This window comes from Falco naumanni, chromosome 3, assembly GCF_017639655.2.
Source record: "Falco naumanni isolate bFalNau1 chromosome 3, bFalNau1.pat, whole genome shotgun sequence".
In the NCBI taxonomy this organism is placed as follows: Eukaryota; Metazoa; Chordata; class Aves; order Falconiformes; family Falconidae; genus Falco; species Falco naumanni.
In genome coordinates this window covers 104,347,559-104,371,098 of record NC_054056.1, presented here as the reverse complement: position 1 = coordinate 104,371,098, position 23,540 = coordinate 104,347,559, and the positions used below count along the sequence as shown (strand labels likewise).

At 42.9% G+C, this 23,540-nt stretch overlaps 1 protein-coding gene across 21 annotated transcripts in view; it reads left to right on the top strand.

The window, feature by feature from the left end:
- MTSS1 (MTSS I-BAR domain containing 1) overlaps positions 1-21,210 on the top strand; it is a 127,037-nt gene extending 105,827 nt beyond the window's left edge. For 5 of the 21 annotated variants that reach the window (XM_040587553.1, XM_040587550.1, XM_040587556.1 and 2 more), the window contains 9 exons: positions 168-325; positions 1,576-1,683; positions 2,626-2,723; positions 4,740-4,950; positions 12,633-12,752; positions 13,761-13,955; positions 16,298-16,462; positions 16,820-16,982; positions 18,248-21,210. In XM_040587553.1, the coding sequence (XP_040443487.1) occupies positions 168-325; positions 1,576-1,683; positions 2,626-2,723; positions 4,740-4,950; positions 12,633-12,752; positions 13,761-13,955; positions 16,298-16,462; positions 16,820-16,982; positions 18,248-18,942 (1,913 nt within the window). In that variant the 3' untranslated portion in view covers positions 18,943-21,210. The remainder of the gene's footprint in view (positions 1-167; positions 326-1,575; positions 1,684-2,625; positions 2,724-4,739; positions 4,951-12,632; positions 12,753-13,760; positions 13,956-16,297; positions 16,463-16,819; positions 16,983-18,247) is intronic. The other 16 variants (XM_040587552.1, XM_040587557.1, XM_040587555.1 and 13 more) reach the window with 9 other exon arrangements.
- The last annotated feature ends 2,330 nt before the right edge of the window (positions 21,211-23,540 follow it).

Here is a 23,540-nt window from a genome sequence, read left to right as displayed (position 1 = left end):
AAGAAAATCACCAAATCACCTTACTAATTTGAATTAAGGGACGATGCTGGTTGAGACTTGGAATTGCAAAAGTACAATCCAGCAGCAGTGCTGGCTTAAAATAAGGTCTTCCTCTAACGGAGATACAGTTTTGACAAAATGTACTCTTGATTGTTTCCTGCATACAGGACGGGGTGACATTCAGCCCCAGTTGGATAGTGCTTTACAAGATGTCAATGATAAGTACCTGCTGCTTGAAGAAACCGAGAAGCAAGCTGTCAGAAAAGCTCTGATTGAGGAGCGTGGTCGATTCTGTACTTTCATCTCGATGCTGCGGCCTGTGATAGTAAGAGCTCTCGATTTTAAGTTGGTGCAATTCACATGTTAGATTAAGTGGCCAAAAGCCTCTAAAAATAGTAGCTCGTTATGTCTTAGGAATGAATTTCTAGAGCCAGTGTTCAGCCTGTCTCTCTGCCTAGGAAGTGGTGAGAGTTGGGACCTTTCTTGCAGGCATTTGGAGTAATTCAGCCACCGAAGACACTGAATACTTTCAAGATGGCTAACGGGGTGACAGTGGGCGCAAAGACTTTAAGCGGGCTTGAGTTCCCTATGCATACTGACCTGAGCAGTTTTTTCCACTGCTTTTTTTCTTAACATCACATTTTATTATAAATCTTTTGTACTCCTACTCCAGTGCTAGGACTGATAAATGTTTCAAGACCTCTCCTGTGTGTAGAATTTGACAGATTGCAGGCTGCTTCCATGCAGTTTTCTGGCAGCTCTTTCCCGTGTATCTGACAGCTTTTTCAGTTCATTGAAAAGGTTTGAGTATATTTTCATCACCTCAGGTTGTCTGAAGCCTGGTGATGAACTGCTTGTGGCTTTGTGCAAGCATGATGCATTTCTGAAGGGTCTCCAGTGTACTGAGAAAATGTACCTAATGCAGGTTTACAAAGAGCATCAGTCTCAGCAGAAAACCATGACTAGAGAAGTAGGGAGGTTATGGCTGAGCAGGAGGAGGTGAATTCCAGACTCTGAGGACCTGTATGAAATTACCATGGTAGTTAAGGAATTACTATGGTAACTTACGGTGCAGGAATCATCTCAGTTAGCTGTTGATGTAACTTGAGCCAGAATGAATCATAGATGGATTAACGCTCTGTACCTGCGTAGTGCCTTTATCTCAAAGTTGCTCAAAAAGTAGCAAAAAGCATGAGTTTAACCCCTGTTTACATTCAATGTTAAAATCCTTTGGGCACATCAGTGACTATACGTAGAAAAGTTAAATCTTTTTGAAATGTGGCAAGAATTACACTCTTTTTCTGAAGATGTCTCAAAAAGAAGGCCAAGACATTTGTCTCATTGATGAGAGAAAAGATTTCTGGACCTCAGAACTTACAGCAGTCTTAAAGTAGTTATAGAACTCAATATTTTCAACCCTCTTTCATAAGAAATGATTGCTTAATGGGCAAAGAAAAACTGCCTCCATTGGGCATTCCCACAGTCATCAGCAAAAATAAAAAGGTCATGTAATGTCTTATGGGCCTGATTTTTAAAACCAAGGCTGTGATTAACCTTGCTCTTTTGTCTTTTCAGGAAGAAGAAATATCAATGCTAGGGGAAATAACCCATTTACAAACCATATCAGATGATCTGAAAAGTCTCACCATGGATCCACACAAATTGCCATCTTCAAGTGAACAGGTTAGCTCTTGTGACCTGAAAAACATTTTCATTTGTAGCTTGTACCGGTTTTCCTTCTGTGTTGTGAGGAATATTGACTGCTAGCATTTAGTGGCTAAATTTTATGTTTGGTATATGCTTCACTGCAGCAAGGTCATTTTTAACATAAGCAATTTAAAAAAAAATGGAAGTACCAACCCAGTGCTCCTGAAGTATTTGATGAGACCAGTGTGAAGCTGTCGCAGTAACACTTTGAAGTATATGAAGGTGCCCACTTTCTGCTGAGAGTTCACGAGGAATGAGTGTCATCTTCTCACCCTACATTTGAGCATCCCTGTCTTTATGTGGTCGCAAGATTGCTGGGATTAGATGGCTTGATGGAGTCTAACATTCAAGCACTTTTCCATGCTGTCCTTAAAATGCATAGGAAAATGCGTATCATTGAATGACTCCAAGTAGGACCTATTTCTACAGCCCTGCTGTGTGAACTCAGTTTTCTTGTCATACCTTAATCACCTTGTCATTGACCTAGAAGTGTAAAAAAAGGGAAGCTCTGCTGGGGTTGAATATTGGATCTTCGATTATTTTTTTAAAATGCGCAACAGTTCTTAAACTGTAAGGCTGTAATAGTTTTTTTTAAGGGGAAGGAAGACCCAAAGCAGCTTACAACATGCATAAAAGAAATCTCCAGTTTACTTTTTAAAGATTATTCTGTTCAAATCTGAACTTTCCTTCTGTAATAACAGCCCTAGTGTTGAAGTATGGTAGTTCCTGGAAAGCCAAGGCTGAAGCTGACTCTCGTGTGCAATATACACAGTGTAAATCTGGAAGAGAACTGAGACTGGGTCAATTGGTTCTGAAAGTTTGTAGTGGTGACAAATGTTGTATGTCAAGCAGATGCTTTCTGTTAATAGGGGGGAAAAATTTTCCACGTCCTTGATGCTATTGATTATCTTTCATCAGGTAATTTTAGATTTGAAAGGTTCTGATTACAGCTGGTCTTATCAGACTCCTCCATCCTCTCCCAGTACTACCATGTCCAGAAAATCTAGTGTTTGCAGGTAAGTAGACTGGTAATACATAATTTTAACCTGTCTGGGGGCAAAGGGAGGCAGGTTCAGACTGTGGTATGGATTTGTATGCATACATAAATCTTAAATAACAACTCTTAGTGAAATAAATCCCTTGTGGTCTTTATCCGTTTAAGTGTGTGACTGGGAATATTGAAAAGGATGGGCATGACTGAACAACTGTTGAACTCAAGACAACTTGAAGATGCTTTTGATTCAGTTCTCTTGAATCCATTTCAGATCAAAGAGCAGACTGTACTGATCTAAGCTCTGAGATTGTTCATTCATAATTTCCTTTTCTGTTTTTCATATTGATGACTTTTTAGATTACTCTAAGTAGCTGTTACTAATCAGTAAGTTAAACTGTTTGAAAAGGAGTAACATCCTTGGCAATTGCCCTATCAGTCTGGTAGATGGAAATGCTTTTTTTTGATACAAGTTTTTTTGACTGTTTAATGCTGTCTAATGCTGTCCTGAAATATGTTGAAACACTGGATTCTGTCTATGCTTTCTCCGTAAAAACTGTTTTCTCTCATGAAACAGTTTCTTAGCATGTTACCCCTATACCCTGGTGTCTACATTTACTCTTTCTTTTTACTGAAAAGGAAGATATCCTGTTGTGTATTCTGCTCAACACCTTTCTAGCTGCTCTCAAATGATTACCTTTTAGTTTGCTTCCTGAGTAACGTACTACAGGTTCCCTGTGTATGAGCAAAGTTACCTATAGCATGTCAGAACAAGTGAACATGACTTCTTCTATGTACCTACTTGTCTCTGCATGCAGATATATATAAAAAAAACCTTCAGTGCTTTTATATATATATGTGAAAACATGCATATTTAGAGCAATGAGCACAGGCTTAAAGATGCAATATCCTGAAGCTGTAAAAGAAAATGGCAAAAAGAACCAAAAAATCCACCATCTGTGCCTAATCAACCTCATCTTCTTGTGTAGTAAATCCTGTATGGCAACAAACTGTTGTGTATGGGTAAAATAAGCTTCCCCTGCTCCAGGCAGACTTGTGCATCTTCTGTGTACACGGCATTTGTGAACAGGAGGTGCAGCCCTCACCCAGGTATCCTTTAGAGCCCACCCTTCAGCTAGTCAGTGGGCTTCTGCCAGCGGAGGTAGGAAGCTGCTTTCACATTGGTGCATCCTGCTAGTCCTGTTCAGCCACCCCAGCAGGAAGCTTCAAAGGCTTCCACATTGCGGCTGGCATGTCATTGCTCTCATTCATGGATACTGGAGATTAAAAATGCAATTTCTTTGTTGGAAAAATTGTATCTTTTTTTTCATGGAAATTAATTTGGGGCTTTAATTCTCTGTTCACCTTTTTACTAACTAAAGCTACGTACCCAGAGGCTTGGCTTCACTCAGTATGCCCTCACATGCTTTTTTTTCTGGTAGAAAGCCTTCATGTGAGCCAAACTTGTCCCAAGTACGCTGAAGCAGGGGGATTTGTGATGCTTTCAAAAGTGTCACGTTAGCCTGCTGACTGACTGCAGTGGTGTGCCTAGAGGCAGACCTTTAGGTGAACTGCAGTGCCTTTGGACCTCCTGCTAGAGATATCCCACTGAAAATGTGGGACATGGTGCAAGAGCAACAAGGTGTAAGTCAGGAATAGGAGAGAGCGGGCAGCAGACAATTTTTTGTGCAAGTGCTGTGCAAATGCTAGAGAGGGTGTGTAGCAATCCCTTCGTCCCTAACCTGACTTTGAACTCTTAAGTGGTTACAGGGTTTGATCATTTGAGTGAAATTCAAGGTAAAATGCCATTTTCTCTGTGATCACAAGGGATACTGCAGCTGCTTACGGTTCTTTACTGATATATATGTGCATATATATATATTCAAATTTAATTTGTCAACATTTTTTCTTTTCCGGTTTATGCTGCCTGTGGCTAGAGACATGTGGAATGTTAATTGTACTGTATATGGGTCTCTCCCCACCCCGCCCTTGTGTCTTTTCCTCTCCCCTTTCCTTTCTTTGTTCCTTTTGTCTCTCACAGCAGTCTGAACAGCGTTAACAGTAGTGATTCCCGGTCCAGTGGCTCGCACTCGCACTCACCTAGTTCACACTATCGCTATCGCAGCTCCAATCTGCCTCAGCAGGCACCCATGAGGCTGTCCAGTGTGTCCTCCCATGATTCTGGATTCATGTCCCAGGATGCTTTCCAGTCCAAATCGCCATCCCCCATGCCACCAGAAGCACCTAACCAGGTACGTGCAAGCATGAGAACAAAAACATGAGTGTGAGCTGGACTCTTTAACTCGGCTCACCTTTCACAAAAAGGATCTGGTGTGGTTTTGGGGTACCTTGGAGTCAGGTTAAACACTGAGGGTAAGGTTTATCTCACCGCACTTCATCCATCTAAAAGTTGGGCCTCTAGCTGGAGGGATTTATGCTGCTTTTGCAGTTCACACTGCAGAAAGGGATGAGTCACTCATGAGGGATTTGGTTTTCACTCTAGCCCTGGAGGGACCCTAGATGCCTAACTTTCAGATATATACAGATGAGAAAGGGCGAGAAGTCCCACTTTACAGGGGGGAATAACATTCACGTTACCCGCTGAGGCAAGTTGTTAATAATCTGGTGGCTGTTTACTGTTTAATAGACAAATATCTGTGCCGGAACAGCCTTCTGACAGCCTTAGTATTGATACTGGTGGCTTTGGCATCAGAGAGCCTGCTTTTATTCCCCTGCCAAGACCCTGGAATGCTCAATGTGCCATTATCGGCATCATATGAAATTGGTTTTGCCATTTTTTATGACATCCCTTTCTGTGGGTAGGCTTGCTCTTTTTGACTGTCAGTTGAGCACCTTGCAGAAATAAGTTATCTGCATGAAAATGAGAGGTATTTTTTATTCTTTATGGAACACTTTATAAGTGTCTGTGTAGTCGTATATGATAATGTCCTGAAACCAGTCAAGCTAAGAGGATTTCACTATAAATATAAGAAGACCTATTCCAAAGCATTTTTTGGTCTGCAGAAGGAAGGTGCTGCTCTGTTTGTTCATGGCATCATTCCTGTAAAACTAACTGGCCACCCGCAGTCAGAGGTCTGCATGCCTCCATGGTGTGTATCTTCTACGACCTGCATTCTCTTTCCTGATTTGTTTGGGGGTTTTTTAACAAATCACATGGCACCTGCAATATTTTTTAAACAAGGCTGTGAACTGCCATCTCACATTGTAAATCCCGTCATAAATCTTAGTTACAAATTGAAGTTGACCTTATATCCTGTTTTGAGTATCACTCACTCTTAATACACCCTGAGGTCACTGGAGAAGACTGTCTTCTAGTTGCACCCCTTTTCATGGTTGGGGAGTATATGGTTTTGTAGGCGTGGCTTGGGGGGTAGATGGTTTTAATCCTTACAGTCAGCAAGCAGCCAATAATTTCAGTGTTGGCAGTTACCAAGTATCACCTGCACACTTAAGCTACTCCTAGACCACCTTTGACAGCCCACAGACCCTTACTTCATGCAGAACATTTAGTAAGTAGCACCCTCAGTGAAATTTTTGGAGTATCATCCAAACCAACACTGGTTCATTTAGGCTTGGAACATGTTCTCAAGGGAAGCTCAACATTTTTTTAATGTATTTACCTCTTTCGTTTTAATAGAAATGGTTTCTTTTCAAATGAATACATCTTCTGCACTGTCCCCAGTCTGGACACATCAGCATTTTTTTATAGATGACATCCTGAAGAACTTTGTGCACACTACTAAAATGAATGTTTTGTTTTGATTGGCTATGGCTAACCTAACTGAAATGCAAAAAAGTAAATGAGCAATAATAAAGTAAACTGGAATAGTAACAAGGTAAGGAAGTTGACTTCTAAGATACATGCATCAGTTATACATGCTAGCATCATCTTTGGTTTTCATAGTATTCACTGCACCTGAATAAAAGGGCGGTAACCTGCGTGATGATGCTGTGTTTGCAGATGAGGATGTAACTTTGCAATTGCCCTTAGCATGGAAAAAAACCAACACCTCTCTTTGCAAGTTCCCCTGTTAAGAAGGGGAGAGAACTTAGGCCGGTATCAGCTGGCAGAACATCCTGCAGGTTAATGGGAGTCATGCTGATTTACACCAGCTAAGTTCTATGCTTTCACTTCACTTTAGAAACTGTCCATAAAGTTGCAAACCGATCCAAGCATCACTTGAGCTATCCATGAGCTGTAGAAGGCTGCAGCAGTGTGGCGTTGATTTGACAAGTGTAGTGTGTTGGTATAACAAATAGGTATGTGCTCTGTGTGTCTCTAGTTCTGTATACCTTTACGCAGAGGAAAAGGTAACAGATCATTGCCTGGCCACTTCATCTTTGCTTAAGTGTCTTGCTTTGTATGTTCAGCACTAAGTAAGTGGTGTGTGTTGTGCTGACAGATAATTGTGATCGTGAGCTTACCAAGAAGCTGTTCAATTTACAGCGTTATTTCATGTTGTGTGTCTCTAACCAACTGACAGATCTTCCTTGTTGGTGTCGTGCTTTGGAGGCTCGGTGGTGGGTGGGGAGGAGCAGCGGTATCAGCTGCTGTTTCTAAAACACTGATGTCATTGTTTCTGGTAGTGACACTGAGAAAGCAGAAAAGCAAGCTCTGGAGTCAACAAAAGGCAATTGAAAGCTATATGTCTTGCACAGGTGGACACTTCGCTGAGGTTTGCTGGCTACATGCTGTGGCATCTGCTGGGGCTTTTAATACTGGATTTTTTTAAAAAAGTAGAAAGGGGCTACATAAAATTCCCATATTACGGGAATGAGAATACATGATTATATGAGCTATGTGAAGCCTTTATGCTCTCACCTACATTTTAAATGAGCGTCACTGAAAATTAAACTGCATTTATTCAAAATCACAGAAGGGGTGGGGGGAAATCTCAAATGAGGAATAAGTAAAGATTTCAACAGGGTACAGACTATACCAGAGGCGAGGTGACTGCCAAAATGGAGGCTGCTTTTCAGCCTGCATTTGCTGAGTAGTAAGTCTTCACAGTTATTATGCTCTGCATAGAAGATAGGAAAAAGCAATTATAACACCAGCCACTGCTCTACACTGGTTTAGTACAATCACTTTTCTGCAGCATTGCTGTTAACATCACTGGAAGTAAAAGCGTTAGCCTCTAACAGGTAGCTGTACATGTGGAAAGGTCACTGTAAAATGCTTTAATATTCATTAAGCAAGTACAGCTGAAAAAGCATCACAGGTCTCTTTCTGGAGCAGAACAGGTTCTCTAAATGCCAGATTTGAGGTCAGCTGTGGTCAGCATTGCCCGTGGCATGCACTGACACCATGTAAAGCCCTTCTGACAGACCTGCTGCTGGGAGCACAGAGCAGCTCTTCAATGAACATTGAACGTGGCTGGTGCTGCTGAACTCACATGTTGCCCTATGTAGTAGACAAACTGGGAGACGTCTGGGAATATCTTGCATGTGCTAATAGTACAGTTACATCTGAGTTAGTGGGATAATAATAGAAGGATCCACTGGAATTGGAGTTAACACATGTGGGGAAGCAATTGAACAGTTGGATTTTAGAGGCTGCTTGTGACTTTGTGGGGATGAAAGCAAGGGGAGAGAAAGAAGCAGATTAAGAGGAAAAAAAACTGCTGATGTGCTGCAAACAGCAGAGCACTAAGTCTTTCTTGTTAGACTGTTCTGGAAATCACTTTACTTAACCAGTGAAGAAGAGGGAAACTTGGTGTGAACTTGCTTCTGCACATGCAGATTAGCAAGGTGGAAAGATTCTTCTTTTGAGGAGACTCCATTGCTTGAAGTAGCTTGAAGTTAGAAATGGGAAATACATTGTTACAACTGTTCAGTTTTCTGTGTAAATTAAGAAGTGCTCCCAAATCAGACCTAAAAAAAACCCAAACACCAAAAAAACCCAAACTGAAATGCACCTGTATTTTTCTCCTAAACTTGCTTGTTTAAGTTAAGTTCGCCAACAGTTTGTCCCTGACTAGAAAAGAGGGGTGAGTAGAGCCATGTTCCTGGAAGCGAGACAAATTGAGGAGGTGACCTTGAGTCACTATCCAAAGCTTTTTGAAAGGTAACTGAGATGTTTTCCAGTGACTGGAAAAGGACATTGGACCAAGCTCTTCATTAGGATTTGGTCTCCTGGGAAACCCTTGCCCAGGAAGCTCTGTCTAGTAGTTGAGGAAGGGAAGAGGTTAAGAAAGCAATACTATATTTGAATGGAAAACGTAGCAGAGGATGCAAGCGGTCCAAGATAACCGCGGTTCTTTTATAGGTTAGTAAGACAACAGATGGAAAATATGATCACACAGTCCAGTAGCCAAAAATACAGCTTGCTTTTTTTTTTTCATATCCTTGCTGGAATTCATACATACCACACCAAGCAGCGGGACACTATCTAAGAACAAGCCATGGCACAACGTGGAGATACCAAGCTGTATATGTATCGAATACATTTGAGGAACTGGTCGTTACTATGCAGAGCACAGTTCTAGCTTTCTGCTGATTCTGTTAACTTTAAACTTTTTCTCGGAAGAGATGGTTTGAGAGTGGAGCAGAACCACCATTATCACAGCTGTGGTGGAAAAAAAAAAATAAATCTCCGAAGGTTAAAATAGCTAAAATGAAAGAGCTAATTTTAAAATGATTCAGACTAAACAATCATTTCAAAAAGGGGTCGACTAAAATAAATTGAAAAAAATCCAATAGCTAAATTTCTCACTCCATGGGATGTGGAGTAGAAATTGCTCTGCCTGGTGTTTGCCTGTGTGTGTGCTCCCAGGAGTGCGTGTGCAGTGGGTGTGCATCTAGAACAAGCACTCAAAAGTTTGGAGACTTTTTGCCCAAGCAGTAACTGTGCAGTTTCTGTGTTCAGCCACTTGTGTCTATTCTGCTAAAAAAATGAAGGGTGGTCTGTGCTTCCCACACCCAGGTCCAACCATTCAGGACTGTGCCTGCGGTCTGATCCAGGCGGCCTTTGACGTGCTGCCACTCATGTTTTCTTTACACTTTTCCTTCAGGAGCTCAGTATTCTTCTGCCTCCCTCTCCATCGTTTTCTCACTGTTGTAATCCGTTTTTAGCAAGACCAGAGGCTGCCCTTCCCTGTGCCATGCAAGTTTCTCAAGATGGGGAGATTGTTTCCCTACCGTCACCTCTGGCATTTCCTTCAGCTGCCAAGGTGTTTGCCCCGGTCTTGGTTCATCCTTTGTCTAGCTTTGTCTGCTGAAAACAGCTGCGCCGAGTTAGTGGGAGAGTTAGTTAGTGGGAGAGTGCTTTTTTTCATCTTTTTTTTCACCTTGGAGTCACGTTATTGCAAAAGTAAGCTCACCACTTCCAGTCTTTTTTCCCCGTATGCCAAGTAAATTGAAAAATTCTTTGCACCTTCAGAATTTGCATTTTGGGCTTTTTTCTACCTATTTGCTGTATGCAGCTTTGTTGCTAATAACTCTCATTTATGACCAATTTCTACCATTACTTGACATAATCTTGTGAACTTTCTGGCTTCTAAACAGTAATAGTCTTTTCAGATGTAAACTCCAAATTCTCAGTTGTCGTCATTGGGGCATCTGCAGAAACCAAGGTGGCATGAATCTGTATTTGGAACTGAGACCTTTCAGTGTCTGCCCTGCCACGTGCAGGGTATGCAGACCCAGGAGGGTCTTCCAGGCCATAAGCCTGAGGTTTCAGAAAACATCTTCTGTGATGCCATTTTTCTCTCTTCTCTTCTTTTTGTCATGGATAAAGTGTAACAGTGATGTGAGTGTTCTCATGGGCCTTCTCCAACAGTTCCTTTTGCTGGGCTACCTGGAATGTCAGGCAGAACTCTGGTGTTTTACTGTAAAAAGCTAATTTTCTATAATGTATTTTTCTTTAAGCATAGAAGAAATAAACTCATCTCCGTTTAGTGTACTGTAGTTACATCTGACAGCAGAGTCAACTGCAATTCATGTTTGTCAGTATTCTTATTTTTAGAGGTTTTTCTCCTGCGAAAGGAGTTGCATTAAATCAAGAATGTGACAAGTTCCACAAAACATCAAGCTACTGCACCACCAAGACCCCACTGCGTGCTTTTCACTTCTCTCCTTAACAGCTACATGCCATTTGTTATAGTTTCTTCTGATCTTACATTCACCTCAACTCTTACTGCACTTTGAGTTTGAGCCTTGTTAATTGAGCTTACCTGTACCCTCAACAAATTTGACAGGGGTCACCCACAGATCTGATCTCATGTCAGCATAAGATGGGATATGTGTTATTTCCATAAAATAATCCACCACATTACATGCTTTTAAATTTTTTTCAACAGCCTTTGCAAAGTTTCAGTTAAATCCACAGTTTTCTAATAAGCTCAAGATGCTGATACAGTATTGACTTGTTAACAGCCCCAGTAGTCCTCACCAAAATCCTTGTGGTGATGGTGTTCTGTGTGAGGAGACCAACATCTCCTTTATATAGGCAATTAGCCATACATTCCTTATATATAGCTTCTGGTGAGCAGTGAGACAACTTCTGGATGTTAGCAGTAATTACTTCTCTGCAGTGCCTCTTCTCCAGCTTTTTATTGCAAACTCATCCCAAGATCTTATCCAAGGTTAACAGTTTTATTTCAGATGAGATTTCCCTTCCTCTTCAAAATGTCTTTCCTTGAAATCTGAGGCTTTGCTCCACAAACTTGATACAAAGAGCTCATTCTCTCTGCTGTCATGAAATAAAATGTCGGGGATATCCTTAGATAGACTTGCTTCACCGCTCTTGAACTATGAAAGGATAAATTAAGTGTTGCTAGTGTTGAATTTCCTGACAGTGAATACAGCTCAGTACTGCCCTGACAGCTTTGCCAGTATTCTTAACCATTTCCAAGCACTTGGTCGGACCTGCACACACACCCCCACTGAGGGGGATACCGCTTTGGGGGGGAGGTGAATCAGAGCATTGTAGTTGGTGAAATGGTCCACGTGGTTATTCCCCTTGGCCTGCCTGTAGGTGAATTAGCTGCTGTTGTAGAGGTCTTGCAGCAGCAAATGTGCATAAAGGCATGCAGTGGAAACTGGAAGAGAAGTTCCTAACTAGGAGCAAGATTTTTTTTAGGTGTTTGATGGACACTTTATGGTCCTGCATTTTCCTTGGCTCTCCATCCAAGCCCCCATTATTTTCCCTCCCTGCTGTTAAGGGAAGGCAGGTGGCAAGCACATGCCACCACTTACACACTCAGCAGAGCGCATGTGCCTTCATACGGGCTGCTGGGCAGAAAAGTTTGAGTCAGAGTGCTTTCTGGTGTATGCATACTACCTGCAGAGGCACGTGCATACAAATAGTGCACTTTGGAAACCTCCAGTTTTGGTAAGTATCACTTCTTTCTCTGTTCCATATTATTTGAACTCAGATGAGCTTTTCACAAGCACTTTTGCAGATCAGAATATCCGAGAACTTGTGAATGTAAGTGACGTTTGCTGCTCCATGTTTTAAATCTAAACTTTGTGTCTTTGAAGTACTGATGATCTGCTTTTCTGTGTAAATCGGTTGTCTCAGTATATTGCATGTTTGGACTGTAGGTGCCCTCAGCTCCCTCGGCTTCTTGCTCTGAGACAGCTAACAGAATTGAGACGCTGAAATTGCAATGAGGAGTTGAGATCGCTCCCTCAATTCCCTCATTCTCAAGCAGCGTGGCAAGTTCTCACATTAAGCAAATGGCTTATTTTGTTTCTCAGATTTCCTGAACATTAGCAATGGTTTTGAGCAGTTTCTAATTGGTTTTTAAAACCCTAACCCTTTGCTTCTCTCATCCTTCCCCCTCTCCTGTGTGTGTCTCTGTGTATGTGCTTTTTGTCTTTTTTTTTGTGTGTGTGTCTTTTTTTTTTTTTTCTTTTTTGGTGGCTTGTGTATCCTTTCCCTGCGTTGCGGTGCTGTTTTATGCTGCAGAATTCGTCCAGCTCTGCCTCTTCAGAAGCCTCTGAAACCTGCCAGTCAGTGAGCGAGTGCAGTTCCCCCACCTCAGTCAGCTCAGGCTCCACCATGGGGGCTTGGGCCTCCACAGATAAGGTGAAAACTTCATCTCAAAGACATACAAACCTACTAGCTCGTTATCCGAACCCAGCAACATTTGGACAACCTCTCCCACCCTGTGCATGGGATGCAGCCAGGATAGCTCTTTGTGAAGATGAGAATAGGAACTGTTGCACGCTCCCTTAGAAATGAATCTAACCATGACAACACTTGCCTTTAAACTAGCTGCTAGGGGGGAGCTACAAACTGGGCATTTTACAGAGGTAATTTTGTAAGAAAAGCTCATTGTCCGCCTTTTCTACTCAAAGAGATTGTGGCACGCTGCCCAGACCCAGCTTGGTTGCCTAACAAAGAGCATCTTGCCCAGGTGGTACTGTTTGTGGCTTCTCCCCTGTCTCCCATTAGGTACCACACATTTCCACTGAGCAATTGGGGTTTGGTTTTGACCAAAACAAAAAGGAAAACAAAACACACATGGTTGGAATAAATTAAGTGGGATACACTCCGAATCAGGGAAGTGACAGCAGTCTCCATTCTCATCTGGTAAATCCTTGCTGTTGGTTTGTTCTGGTTTTTTTTCTTCCATGTCATCGTACAGTCAGAACACGTCATGTTTGAGGGCTGTATGCTTTTCCTCTCTGTCCAGCTACACAGAATAAATGCCACCAATGCAAATGCCTCCAGTTTTGGAAATGTTTTGTTTCTATGTCCGCAGTCTGCAGGGTACCTAAATTGCAAAGGCTTTTTCACAGTGTACTGCTTTCATGGACAGAAGGCAGAGCTGCTCAGCCTGGAGACAATGACTGCTAGATTGATGTCTGAAATTTGTTATATAAAATAACAATTTTCAAGCAATCTCACTTCTGAACCAAGTGTTGTATCAATTTTCTGTTGTTTATTTGCCGCAAAGCTAAGCTTTTTCTTTCTTTTGTTTTAAGATACAGAACTTTTCTCCCTAGAACATCAGTCGCAGTATATTTTCATATTCATTCTGTTTATATTAATTTCTCTGTTTTGTTTTTTTTTTATTTGTTTCGTTTCCAGTTGTCTAATGGGTTTTATCACTGTAGTTTATCAAGTGACCCATCCGTAGCTTCAGTTGGTGCAGGTCCTTTCCCTCATTTCCCGCCTGTCTCCCGCGCGTGGACTCGGGCTCCCTCGGCCCTCCTTCCAGACTACGTTCATTATTACACCATTGGGCCAGGCATGTTACCATCATCTAAGATCCCTAGCTGGAAGGTTTGTGTTCCTTTTGTTGTGGCAGTCCTCACCTCCTCATACCAACAGTGTGCGCACGGCAGTTGTTGCTACCTTTCAGTCCATGTAATTACTCGTTGATTTGCTCTGTGTAATACTCTGTGTAATACTCTGAACGGGCACTGCATGGTGATAATAAGAGAGCTAAAATCGTGAATATTTCTGAATGACCTTGTCTATTCTGGCACTGCCTAAAATGCATTAAAGCTGACAAGGCCTAGGTAGGAAAGGATAGTTTTATGCTGCAGAATTCATCCAGCTCTTGCCTCTTCAGAAGCCTCTGAAACCTGCCAGTCAGTGAGCGAGTGCAGTTCCCCCACCTCAGTCAGCTCAGGCTCCACCATGGGGGCTTGGGCCTCCACAGATAAGGTGAAAACTTCATCTCAAAGACATACAAACCTACTAGCTCGTTATCCGAACCCAGCAACATTTGGACAGCCTCTCCCTCCGGAACACTGGTGAAAGCACTCTGGGCTCTATTCAGCGAGAAAGAGCTGTTCAGCACTGTCAGAGTGCTCACTTGGGCAGGGAAGTGCAGGCTTGGCATCCAGGCGGCTTAGTGACACCGTATATTGAATGACATCACGTTCTCACTGTGGCGGCTCTGCTCGCCCCCCCACCTTGGCCATAGGCAGACGTGCTCTTGTAGATCTAGCTGGAGTGGTTTAAGAAGGTGCTTGTCACCGAGTGAACCTAAGCGATGACTGAAGCTATCCTAGCTTTACTGCCACTGAGGGAAATTGCTCACCCAACTTGTTTTGCTCTCTTGGGTGAGACCACCGAAAAAGCGACGAGCGCACTAACTTCTTTCAGTTGCTCCAGCTGGATCTGCAGGGATGTTCCTTAGCATCAAAACATCTCTGCTCTGCCAGAGCCTTGACCATCATCACTGCCGGGTGATTCCCCTTGGAGACTCTGCCCCGGAGGAAGAGGAGAAGGTCTCTTGTCTGTTGCCCTGAATCTTCACAAGGCTGATGTGCAGTTGACAGTAGCTGCACAGGTCTTAGATGCCTGTGGATTGTTATATGATACTGTATATGCACCACGGGATCTTTTTGTACATGCAAATTGAAATACCTTGTTACAGATCACCCTAATCTCTCTCTCTCTCCAGCAGCTAGAGGCTGTTGAGATACACACAGGGTGACCACAGTGGTCCTGGGGCTTCAGGGTCATTAGTTGTGGCTATGCTGGAAGTACTTCACCAATATATTTTACAGCAAAACACTTAAGAGCAGAGACAGAGCTGTGAAGGCAAGGCAGAGTTTCATGTGCCTTAATAGAACCAAAATACCTGTTTGCACAAGGGGTTTCTGTCAGTACAGCTACCTTGCACTTGCCATACCTTGGGCTGAGACACATGTCAGTAATAATCTATGGTGTGGTCTTAGCCTGTCATTAATTACTTACTGGAAGGCTGTGCGGAGGCTGCCCAGCAGCCAGCTGCTGCCAGTGGTGGGGCATGTGGCCCGTTCTCATGCACAAGTTGTTTCTTTTATTTTTATTTTTAAAGCACACCTGTCTTGGTGAAGGAGAACTCTCTTGGGATTGGGCTTGCCCCTGCAGCAGCTCGCGTGTGGGTCGCTGCTGCTTAGCGGTGGTTCTGTGTCCCAGCACAGGTCACTGGCCAGTCCTGCTCCTTGTGTGCAACGTGTGGTTTCTGGGCACCCTCAGGACTTTGCTTAATAGAGCCCTGAGTGAATGTAGCCCTCATGGCCTGAGGAATTTCTGTTTCTAATTTGGCACCAGTAGTTCTGGGTGAAGTTAGTCGTCTTCAATACAGATCCTTCTTATAAATGAGATTTCAGCTAGTAAATAAACTTATGAGATCGCTCAGAGTAACTTGCTCCTCTAACGTATATCAAAAATCCATTCAAGCCTGATTTTTCAGAATTGAAGACACACATAACAGCCCTTAACACTAGAACTTATGTACATCTAGAACAGTTACATTATTGATTGGACATGTATGTATATTTTCTGCTGTGTGCCAGTGATGTTTGCGTTTGAATTTCTGAAAATATAGGCTTTAACACAATGGAATTTAATTTGAAGATAACTATAGTATGAATCTGTTAAATGTCTTCATGTAAGAACACGTAGGTAGAATAGGAAATTTAGATTCCCTTAAATAAAAGAGATAAGAGTTTTTAAGTGAAGTTTTTTAATATCCCTAAAATTAATTTATTTCTGGCCTCATTCAGAAAGGCATATCCAGTTTGATACATAATTGTTTGCATTGAAATTGCCCTTTTGCTTAGTTTTATGTGTAACTAGAGCACAAGCACTGATGAAAGCTGTCACTAACAAGCACTTTTCCTTAGGACTGGGCCAAACCAGGTCCATATGATCAGCCAATGGTGAACACATTGCAGCGTCGCAAAGAAAAGCGCGAACCAGATCTCAATGGAGGAGCTCAGAGTGGACCAGCCGTGCCCCCCGAGGAGGCCCAGAGACCTCGGAGCATGACGGTGTCAGCTGCCACAAGGGTGAAGCTCGATTTCAAATACACTATTTGGTGCAAAGGAGGTGGATGTGCTAGCTCCTGCCGGTACTTGTGGACGTGCTTTATGTTGGCACGTGTTTATCTGGCGAGCAGTACCGGTGTGGTGGTGGTGCGGTCAGTGGAAATTGCGTGGGCAGGAGAGAATGTGCCATTGGGTATTGGCGTTCACAGAGCAGCTGCATCCAAAGAAGGGTCTGTTTCTAGGACCTGGTAAATGGTTGGACAAATCCTGTTGGGTTATGATGGTGGCAAGCTCTGCCTGGGAGGAGAGACAGCTAAAAGTTGGTGAAGATTGACTAACCCTTCTAGGCGTAATGAGTCTCTTGCTATGTGTAACCAGCAGGGTGAGGAGATGGAGGCCTGCGAGGAACTGGCGCTCGCTCTGTCGAGGGGGCTGCAGCTGGACACCCAGAGGAGCAGTCGGGATTCCTTGCAGTGCTCCAGTGGCTACAGCACCCAGACAACAACTCCGTGCTGTTCAGAGGACACAATCCCATCTCAAGGTACGATCCAAGAGATGCTCTTTTTCAGAGCATTCCCAGCCTGGTCATCATACACTCACCACACGGTGCCAAGCAGCTGTGTTCCAGCAGCTGGTCAGCTGGGGAGAAAGGGGTAAATGTTGCTGTTGCGAAGTTTTTTGCAGCTTGGAATGCAGCCTCGATTTATTAACTAAATAGAAACCTGTATTGCTGCATAGTGTACTGAACAATAGTATTTTCTTGTGCATTACTAGAATGAGCTTTAGCTGAAGGGTGTTACCATTTTAAAGAAGATGCTGGAATTATTCTTCATGGATTAAGTGGAATGATGCTGGTATTGCTATTGCATCATATTGCACTTACTGTGGCAGTAGCGTCCTTTATGAGCTGTTGTCTTAGCAGATAAACACCCATGAACTTTGTTTTCCTGTTCCATCAGTACTCTGAATCTGTTCTTGGTTTCCCTTTGTGACCTTTTATTTCCTACCTAAGCAGAAATTTTTTAATTGGAAAAAGAATCCACTGGAGACCTTAACTTGGGCATACCTGGGAAGCTGCAATGAGGTGTTGGGGTTTGTACCCTTTTTCAGAACCAGCAGCAAGAAGAGAGGGACCAAGTTTGGTGTTTGCAGCTCAGCAACTGCCTTGTTTGCTCAGCTGAGGTTGGTTGCGCTGTGCAATCACAAGAGGCTTGCGGAGGGCCTAGCTTGGCTCAGCAGTTACATGGAAAGGAAGGAACCCGACGCAATTATTAAAGCTGAGGCTGAGTTTTTGGAGCTGACAGCTGGGATTTACTTTGTTTGCAAAATAAACAAATGCTGCTAAAATCAGCGGTACACAGTCCCCTGAGCCCTGCATTGCCTAGTCTAAAAAACAGGTTTTAGTCACTGACGGTTTTAAGTATTTGTATCTGCAAGTGGTAGCATATGGCTTGCAGGATGCTGGTGTTGGTATCTTCATGTTGGTGACAAATACTGAGTCTTAGTTCCTTAATTAGTTGGTTTCAGAGAAGGTACTGAGTGTGTGCCGTTCTTCTCTTTCACAAGAGATGTGGGCATCCTGCAGCTTTAGGGTCGGTCTGATGTAGTGCCTGCCTACAGCTGCACAGTCTGAGAATCTTGGTCACTCAGGCTTCCTTCCTCCTAAAGATGAAGCCTCTCTTAATTGCTATTGAACTCTGGGCCTTTTGCGTTATATATACTTTTTTAGTTATACATATTTTAGACTTACTGACATGACTCAGCTGCCTTCTCCAGCTTGTTCCTAACTCCGTCTTTTGGCATCAGTTTCAGATTATGATTATTTCTCTGTGAGTGGTGACCAGGAGGCAGAGCAACAAGAGTTTGACAAATCTTCCACCATCCCAAGAAACAGCGACATTAGCCAGTCTTATCGCAGAATGTTTCAAACCAAGCGTCCTGCTTCCACCGCAGGTCTGCCAACCACACTTGGACCAGTCATCGTCACCCCCGGCGTTGCCACCATCAGACGGACCCCTTCCACCAAGCCTTCAGTCAGGCGCGGTACCATAGGGGGAGGTCCCATTCCGATCAAGACGCCAGTGATTCCTGTCAAAACACCAACTGTCCCTGATATCCCAGGGGGACTGCCCGGCACCCTCGCTGGGACAGAAGAATGTCCTGAGCAAAGTCCCGAATCTCCAGCAGCAGGAGATGGTGGTCAAGGTGTCACCAGCATGCCCTCGTCGTGGAGCGGACGAGCGTCTGTCAACCCTCCGCCGTCAAGCCAGAAACTGAGTGCTGCCGACGAGCAGAGACAAGCAGTTCCCGAGAGCGAGGGGGAGGAAAGCGACCGGGATGGTGTCGGCACCCTCACACCCGCAGGGCAGCCAGAGCTTGACCCCGGAGAGCTGAGTCCCGGGGACGTCCCGCAAGGTGAAGATATGCTGAACGCCATTCGGCGTGGTGTCAAACTGAAGAAGACGACCACGAATGATCGCTCAGCACCTCGTATTTCCTAGGAGTGGAGAAGCTGCCAGAGTACTAGCCACCGAGGAGGAACTGTGAGAAAATAATTTGTCTCTATCCATTCCAATCTGTAATCAATGAATTTTTTAAGATACTCGGTAACAGACAGTCTGAAAGTACTCTAAAAGAGAAATCAAGGTGAAAGAGCGTAGTAAGACATAATCTTCACTGGTGTTTTAATTTGTAAATATCAATGATTTTGTTTCTGCATTTTTTTGATCTAAGTTACACTTTTGATTTTTTCTGAAGGTGCCAAATCCCATTTACCTTTTTTATAACTCTGTTTGTAAAGTTTTAAATCATAGGAGAAAAAAAATGTCGAGTAGGTAACTTCAGCAAAGGGATTTAGTGAAAATCTGGCTTTTTTGCAAGCTTTTGTAGAGCGCCTTGTAATAGTGAGGTTAAAAAACAGAACAAAACAATGGGACTTATTTTAAAGTTTAAGTCAAGCTGTAAGGCACAGATGCTCGTTTAAGTATTAAAAAAAAAAAGTTTGAAAAGCAGGAATAAAAATTGACAATAAAAGCAATACATAATGCAAGGAAGAAACCTGCAGTTGATAGAGTATTTGGGGGGGTAGTGGGGGGAGGGAGATGCCATCAGAATAGCAGATGCTGTTGCACAAAAGTAGCCTAGTAGGATTAATTACTAGTAGCTTCATGGTAAATGCATCAGAATAAGCCATATTGGATTGCAGTGTTTTGTTTCTGTAGGGTGTTTTAAAGACTGGGGTTTTTCCACATCTCTTTTTTGACTGCACAGCAACAACTCTCAGTCACGTGCATGCAGCCTTAACTGTGTAGGCTTGGTTCTTCGACCTTGACTTTTTGTTCCACTCATCTTTTCACTGAAAACAAACAAGGACGACAGGCTTAAGGCAGTTACAAATGTGAAAACATTTTTAAAATGCAAGCAGGGAGTTCTTAGATATTATCAAAATGCCTTTTTCTGACTGTGCCCAGCAGGCTGGGCACCTTGGAAAGCCCAAATATTTTGAGAAAACACTTAAAAATTTGACAGGTGTAACCAGCTTGTGATCTAATAAACTGAGAATGTTTCTTTCCAATACAGGGGCTTGTTTTTCTTAACTTCTTTTAAATGGCAGTTGATTGGCTTTTCTTAAATACCAAAAAGAAAGGGGCGAAGGGTGGGGGGTGGGGAGATACGGTTTTTTTGATAATACTGTGAGTCTGACCACTATATTCTCTTTTTTTGTACTTTAAGTCATGTTTTTTGGAACGCTATTGATAGAATTATTAAGAGTTGGATTTTTTCCTTAAAGTAAAAGTAAGTTATTGCTGCAATACCCGTCTCCTAAAGCTGATAGAAATATGCAGACCCAGGGCCAGGATGCGTGTTCCCGAGCAGACAGTCCAGAAGGATGCCGTCTGCCCACCCACAGCAGACCCACGCGTGGGTGGACACCAGACCTGCATGTCCAAGATTGTTTAAAATGCACCAAATAATACATACAAGGGGCTAGGTTCCACCACACGCTCTGCAGATTTCTGTTGGCTCTAGACTTGCCTACATAACCTCTTATGCTTTAATACATAACTGCATTGGATGTGAAACTTCTAGTAACTGTGTAGTCACTGTGTTCTATATAACATTTTACACTGCTGTGGTTGCTAACCTTTTTTTTTTTTTTGTTATGGCTTAAAAGCAAAAAGAAAAAAAAAAGGCATGATTCTTAGAAAATATTAAACCTTCCTTTCTTTGAAAAACAAGCTCCTTATTACAGAATATGATAAACAGTAGTGCCTGTGGTGTAGCCCACCAATCTTGATACAGTAGCTGATGCATTGTGCAAATGAGGCTTTGAGATGGTTTTTGCATAAACAAAAACTGCTAGGAGATAATCTCAATAGTTAAAAAGTGTTATTTAAACCTTTGAAATAAATGGATGTAACTGTACCCGAGTACAGCTTTTCACTTGTTTAGTTCTTAAACGTTAGTATAATCGGTAAAATTTAATATAAAATGTTGCCAAATTCAATGTAGAAAGAATGTGACAAAACACTTTGGATAGTTCTATTGTTTGTGTTTTTGCATATTGTAAAAGCAGTGTCACAGCTAAAAAATAAAATGTTTCTAATGGTAAATTATTGTGGTTTAGTTGCTAGTTTGTACTGAGAGTTGACCTCTCCCTGTGCAGTTTTTTGTTCTAAACTGGTATAAATAATTGCTGTAAGTGTGTCTCCCTTCTACATTGTAATGATTGCTTAAGCCTACATTATAAATAAAGAACTGCTGGAAAACTTCTGTATTTCGGTTCTTAAAAAGACTTTCTGCTTCCAGAGCTTTGGGTATCAGTGGTGTCATTCAGACTTCTGAAGATCACGTGGAATCTGTATCTTAACAGAAGCAAGAGAGAATGAACAAACAAGTAAATAAAATCACATATAGCTGTGTTTGATGTGCACTGGAAGGGTAGTGGCAGAACAAAGATGCAGCGCTAATGATGGAAATTCCCATCAAGTAACAACTGATGACATTTCCCTGTCCCTCACTGTTGTTATCTAACCAGGAAGCACAAATAACCGGACATGTTTGCGCATCTGCTTCAGTGCTGGACCGCAGCTCCTTTTCTCAGAGAATTGCTGCTGCCAACACTGCCCACGCTTAAAGCCAGTTTATCAGGCTCAACACCAGTGCTGTCTCCCACATGCCCCGGCGTGACTTAGGCGTTTCTTCTGTTCAGCTTTCTCAGGAGCAAAGGTAGAAAGGGAGGATGTTGCTCCCACTTGCAGCTACTACGCAGTGGCCCAATTTATTTCCTTGCCACTGCAACTGTCCCTCTGAGCCGAGGGCTGCTTGTGCCAGGCTGGGAGATGGCAGAGTGGGCTGGGGGGGGGGGGGGGCAGGGCAGGGGGGCTGGGCTTGCCCTGTGGTGGTGTATTTCCCTTTGAATTTTGCCCAGGGCTGGTCCTGGCCTTTCACAGTCAGGCTAATGCAAGTAGGCGCTAAAGCAAATCAATGTTTTTATTTTAGGGACACACCATGCTGGTAGCGCAGACCCTGTACTGGAAACCGTTAAGTTAGAAAAAGGAACACAGGTTGGAATTCTTCCTACAAACGAGTGTCTTCAGTGTGGCAAAACAGCAGAGGAAAGGGCCAATACCTACACGGAGAGAAGGCACAGCTCAGAGCAGAGCTGGTACCAGCCCGGAGGTGAGGGATGCGCTCAACAGCTGCACTGGAGAAGGGCATGCCACAATTCTGCTGCTGCCTCTGGGCTAACAGAATGCAGAGAACAGATCCCACTTCCTGGCAAGAGTGTTTCAGCAGTGGAAGATGTGATGCTGTTTTCCTGGAGGTTTGAGGGGTTTGTTTTTTTGCGTTTTTTTTTTTCAAAATTCAGGTGTATTTTAGCACATAGGCTTACTGGAGAGAGCCATGTACGATTTCTAAAAAACCAGCCACCTTAAAGCATTTTCTAATACCCAAGCTAAATATGTTTAGTCCTCAAAACAGAAGTCAGTGCCTTTGCCATCTCTTGTTATCTTTAAGCCTTAAGTTGGAGTTCATGGGAAAAATTAGGCCCTAGGGTTAAATACAGTACAAATAACTTATGTAATTAATAACTATCTGGAAGCCAGATAAGGTAACCCAAATCTCCTCTCTTTCAGCCCTAAAAATGGAAGAACAGCAGAAGAGCCAGAAAGGTTTTCCTACGAGCTTTTATTAGGTGGCTATATCCCATTTGTTCTCTTACAGGGCAGTTAGTCAAAGCATTAGTAAAATTTCCTGTGCCTTATATCCATGTTTTGGGATTGCGGCCACAAGCAAACAGCTTTTTATACCTACTCCCTTGTACCACGTTGCTTGTGACCAGTCAATGAGCATGCAGGAGCCACATTGCTCAGCAGGCCACTTGTTCTGATACAGCTCTCTAGTTATCTAGGATTCCATTTATATGGGGATGAACTTTCTTCTGGTGCTTTACAGCAATGTTATCCACACCAGCAAGAACGCACAACATTTTAAGGAAGGCTTATGTCTTCTGAGATTTGATACCTAAGTGAAAAATGCAGTGCAGAGTCCAACACAGCGGGGAAGGAGGGCAAGAAGTCTTTATTCTTCTGCAAGGCTAGAAATAGGCTCATTGCAGGAGCAACCAAAGCCCACAGCTGCTGCTGTCAGTATCGTGAAACTCCAGCTTTAACACCTCACCTGTAGTGTCAAATTCCAAGTTACGGGGCTGAAATTATTGGGTTTTACCCACTGTCTCCACAGTGGGAGACCAGCTCTTGCCACAGTTATTCCCAGTTTAGTTGCTTACCATTCCATCCAGCCCCCCAGTAAATCCACTTCTCCCACCCCTTTACATTCGTATCTCTTCCCTGGGAACATGAGGTTTTATGTGGCCAATCTTTTCAGTCTCATAGTTGACTTTTCCAACTCCTATTGCGAAAGCTGCAACAAAACTTGCTCTGGGGTCAGTAAGACTTCTTCACAGGCTGCTGACTGTTCTGACATTTTAGGTATATAGTGTAGATATGGTATATGTTAACAGCCATCTATTTTACACTGCACAAACTGGAAGTGAAGCGTGCGCATGCTATAGAAGAAGAGTATGTCAGAATAA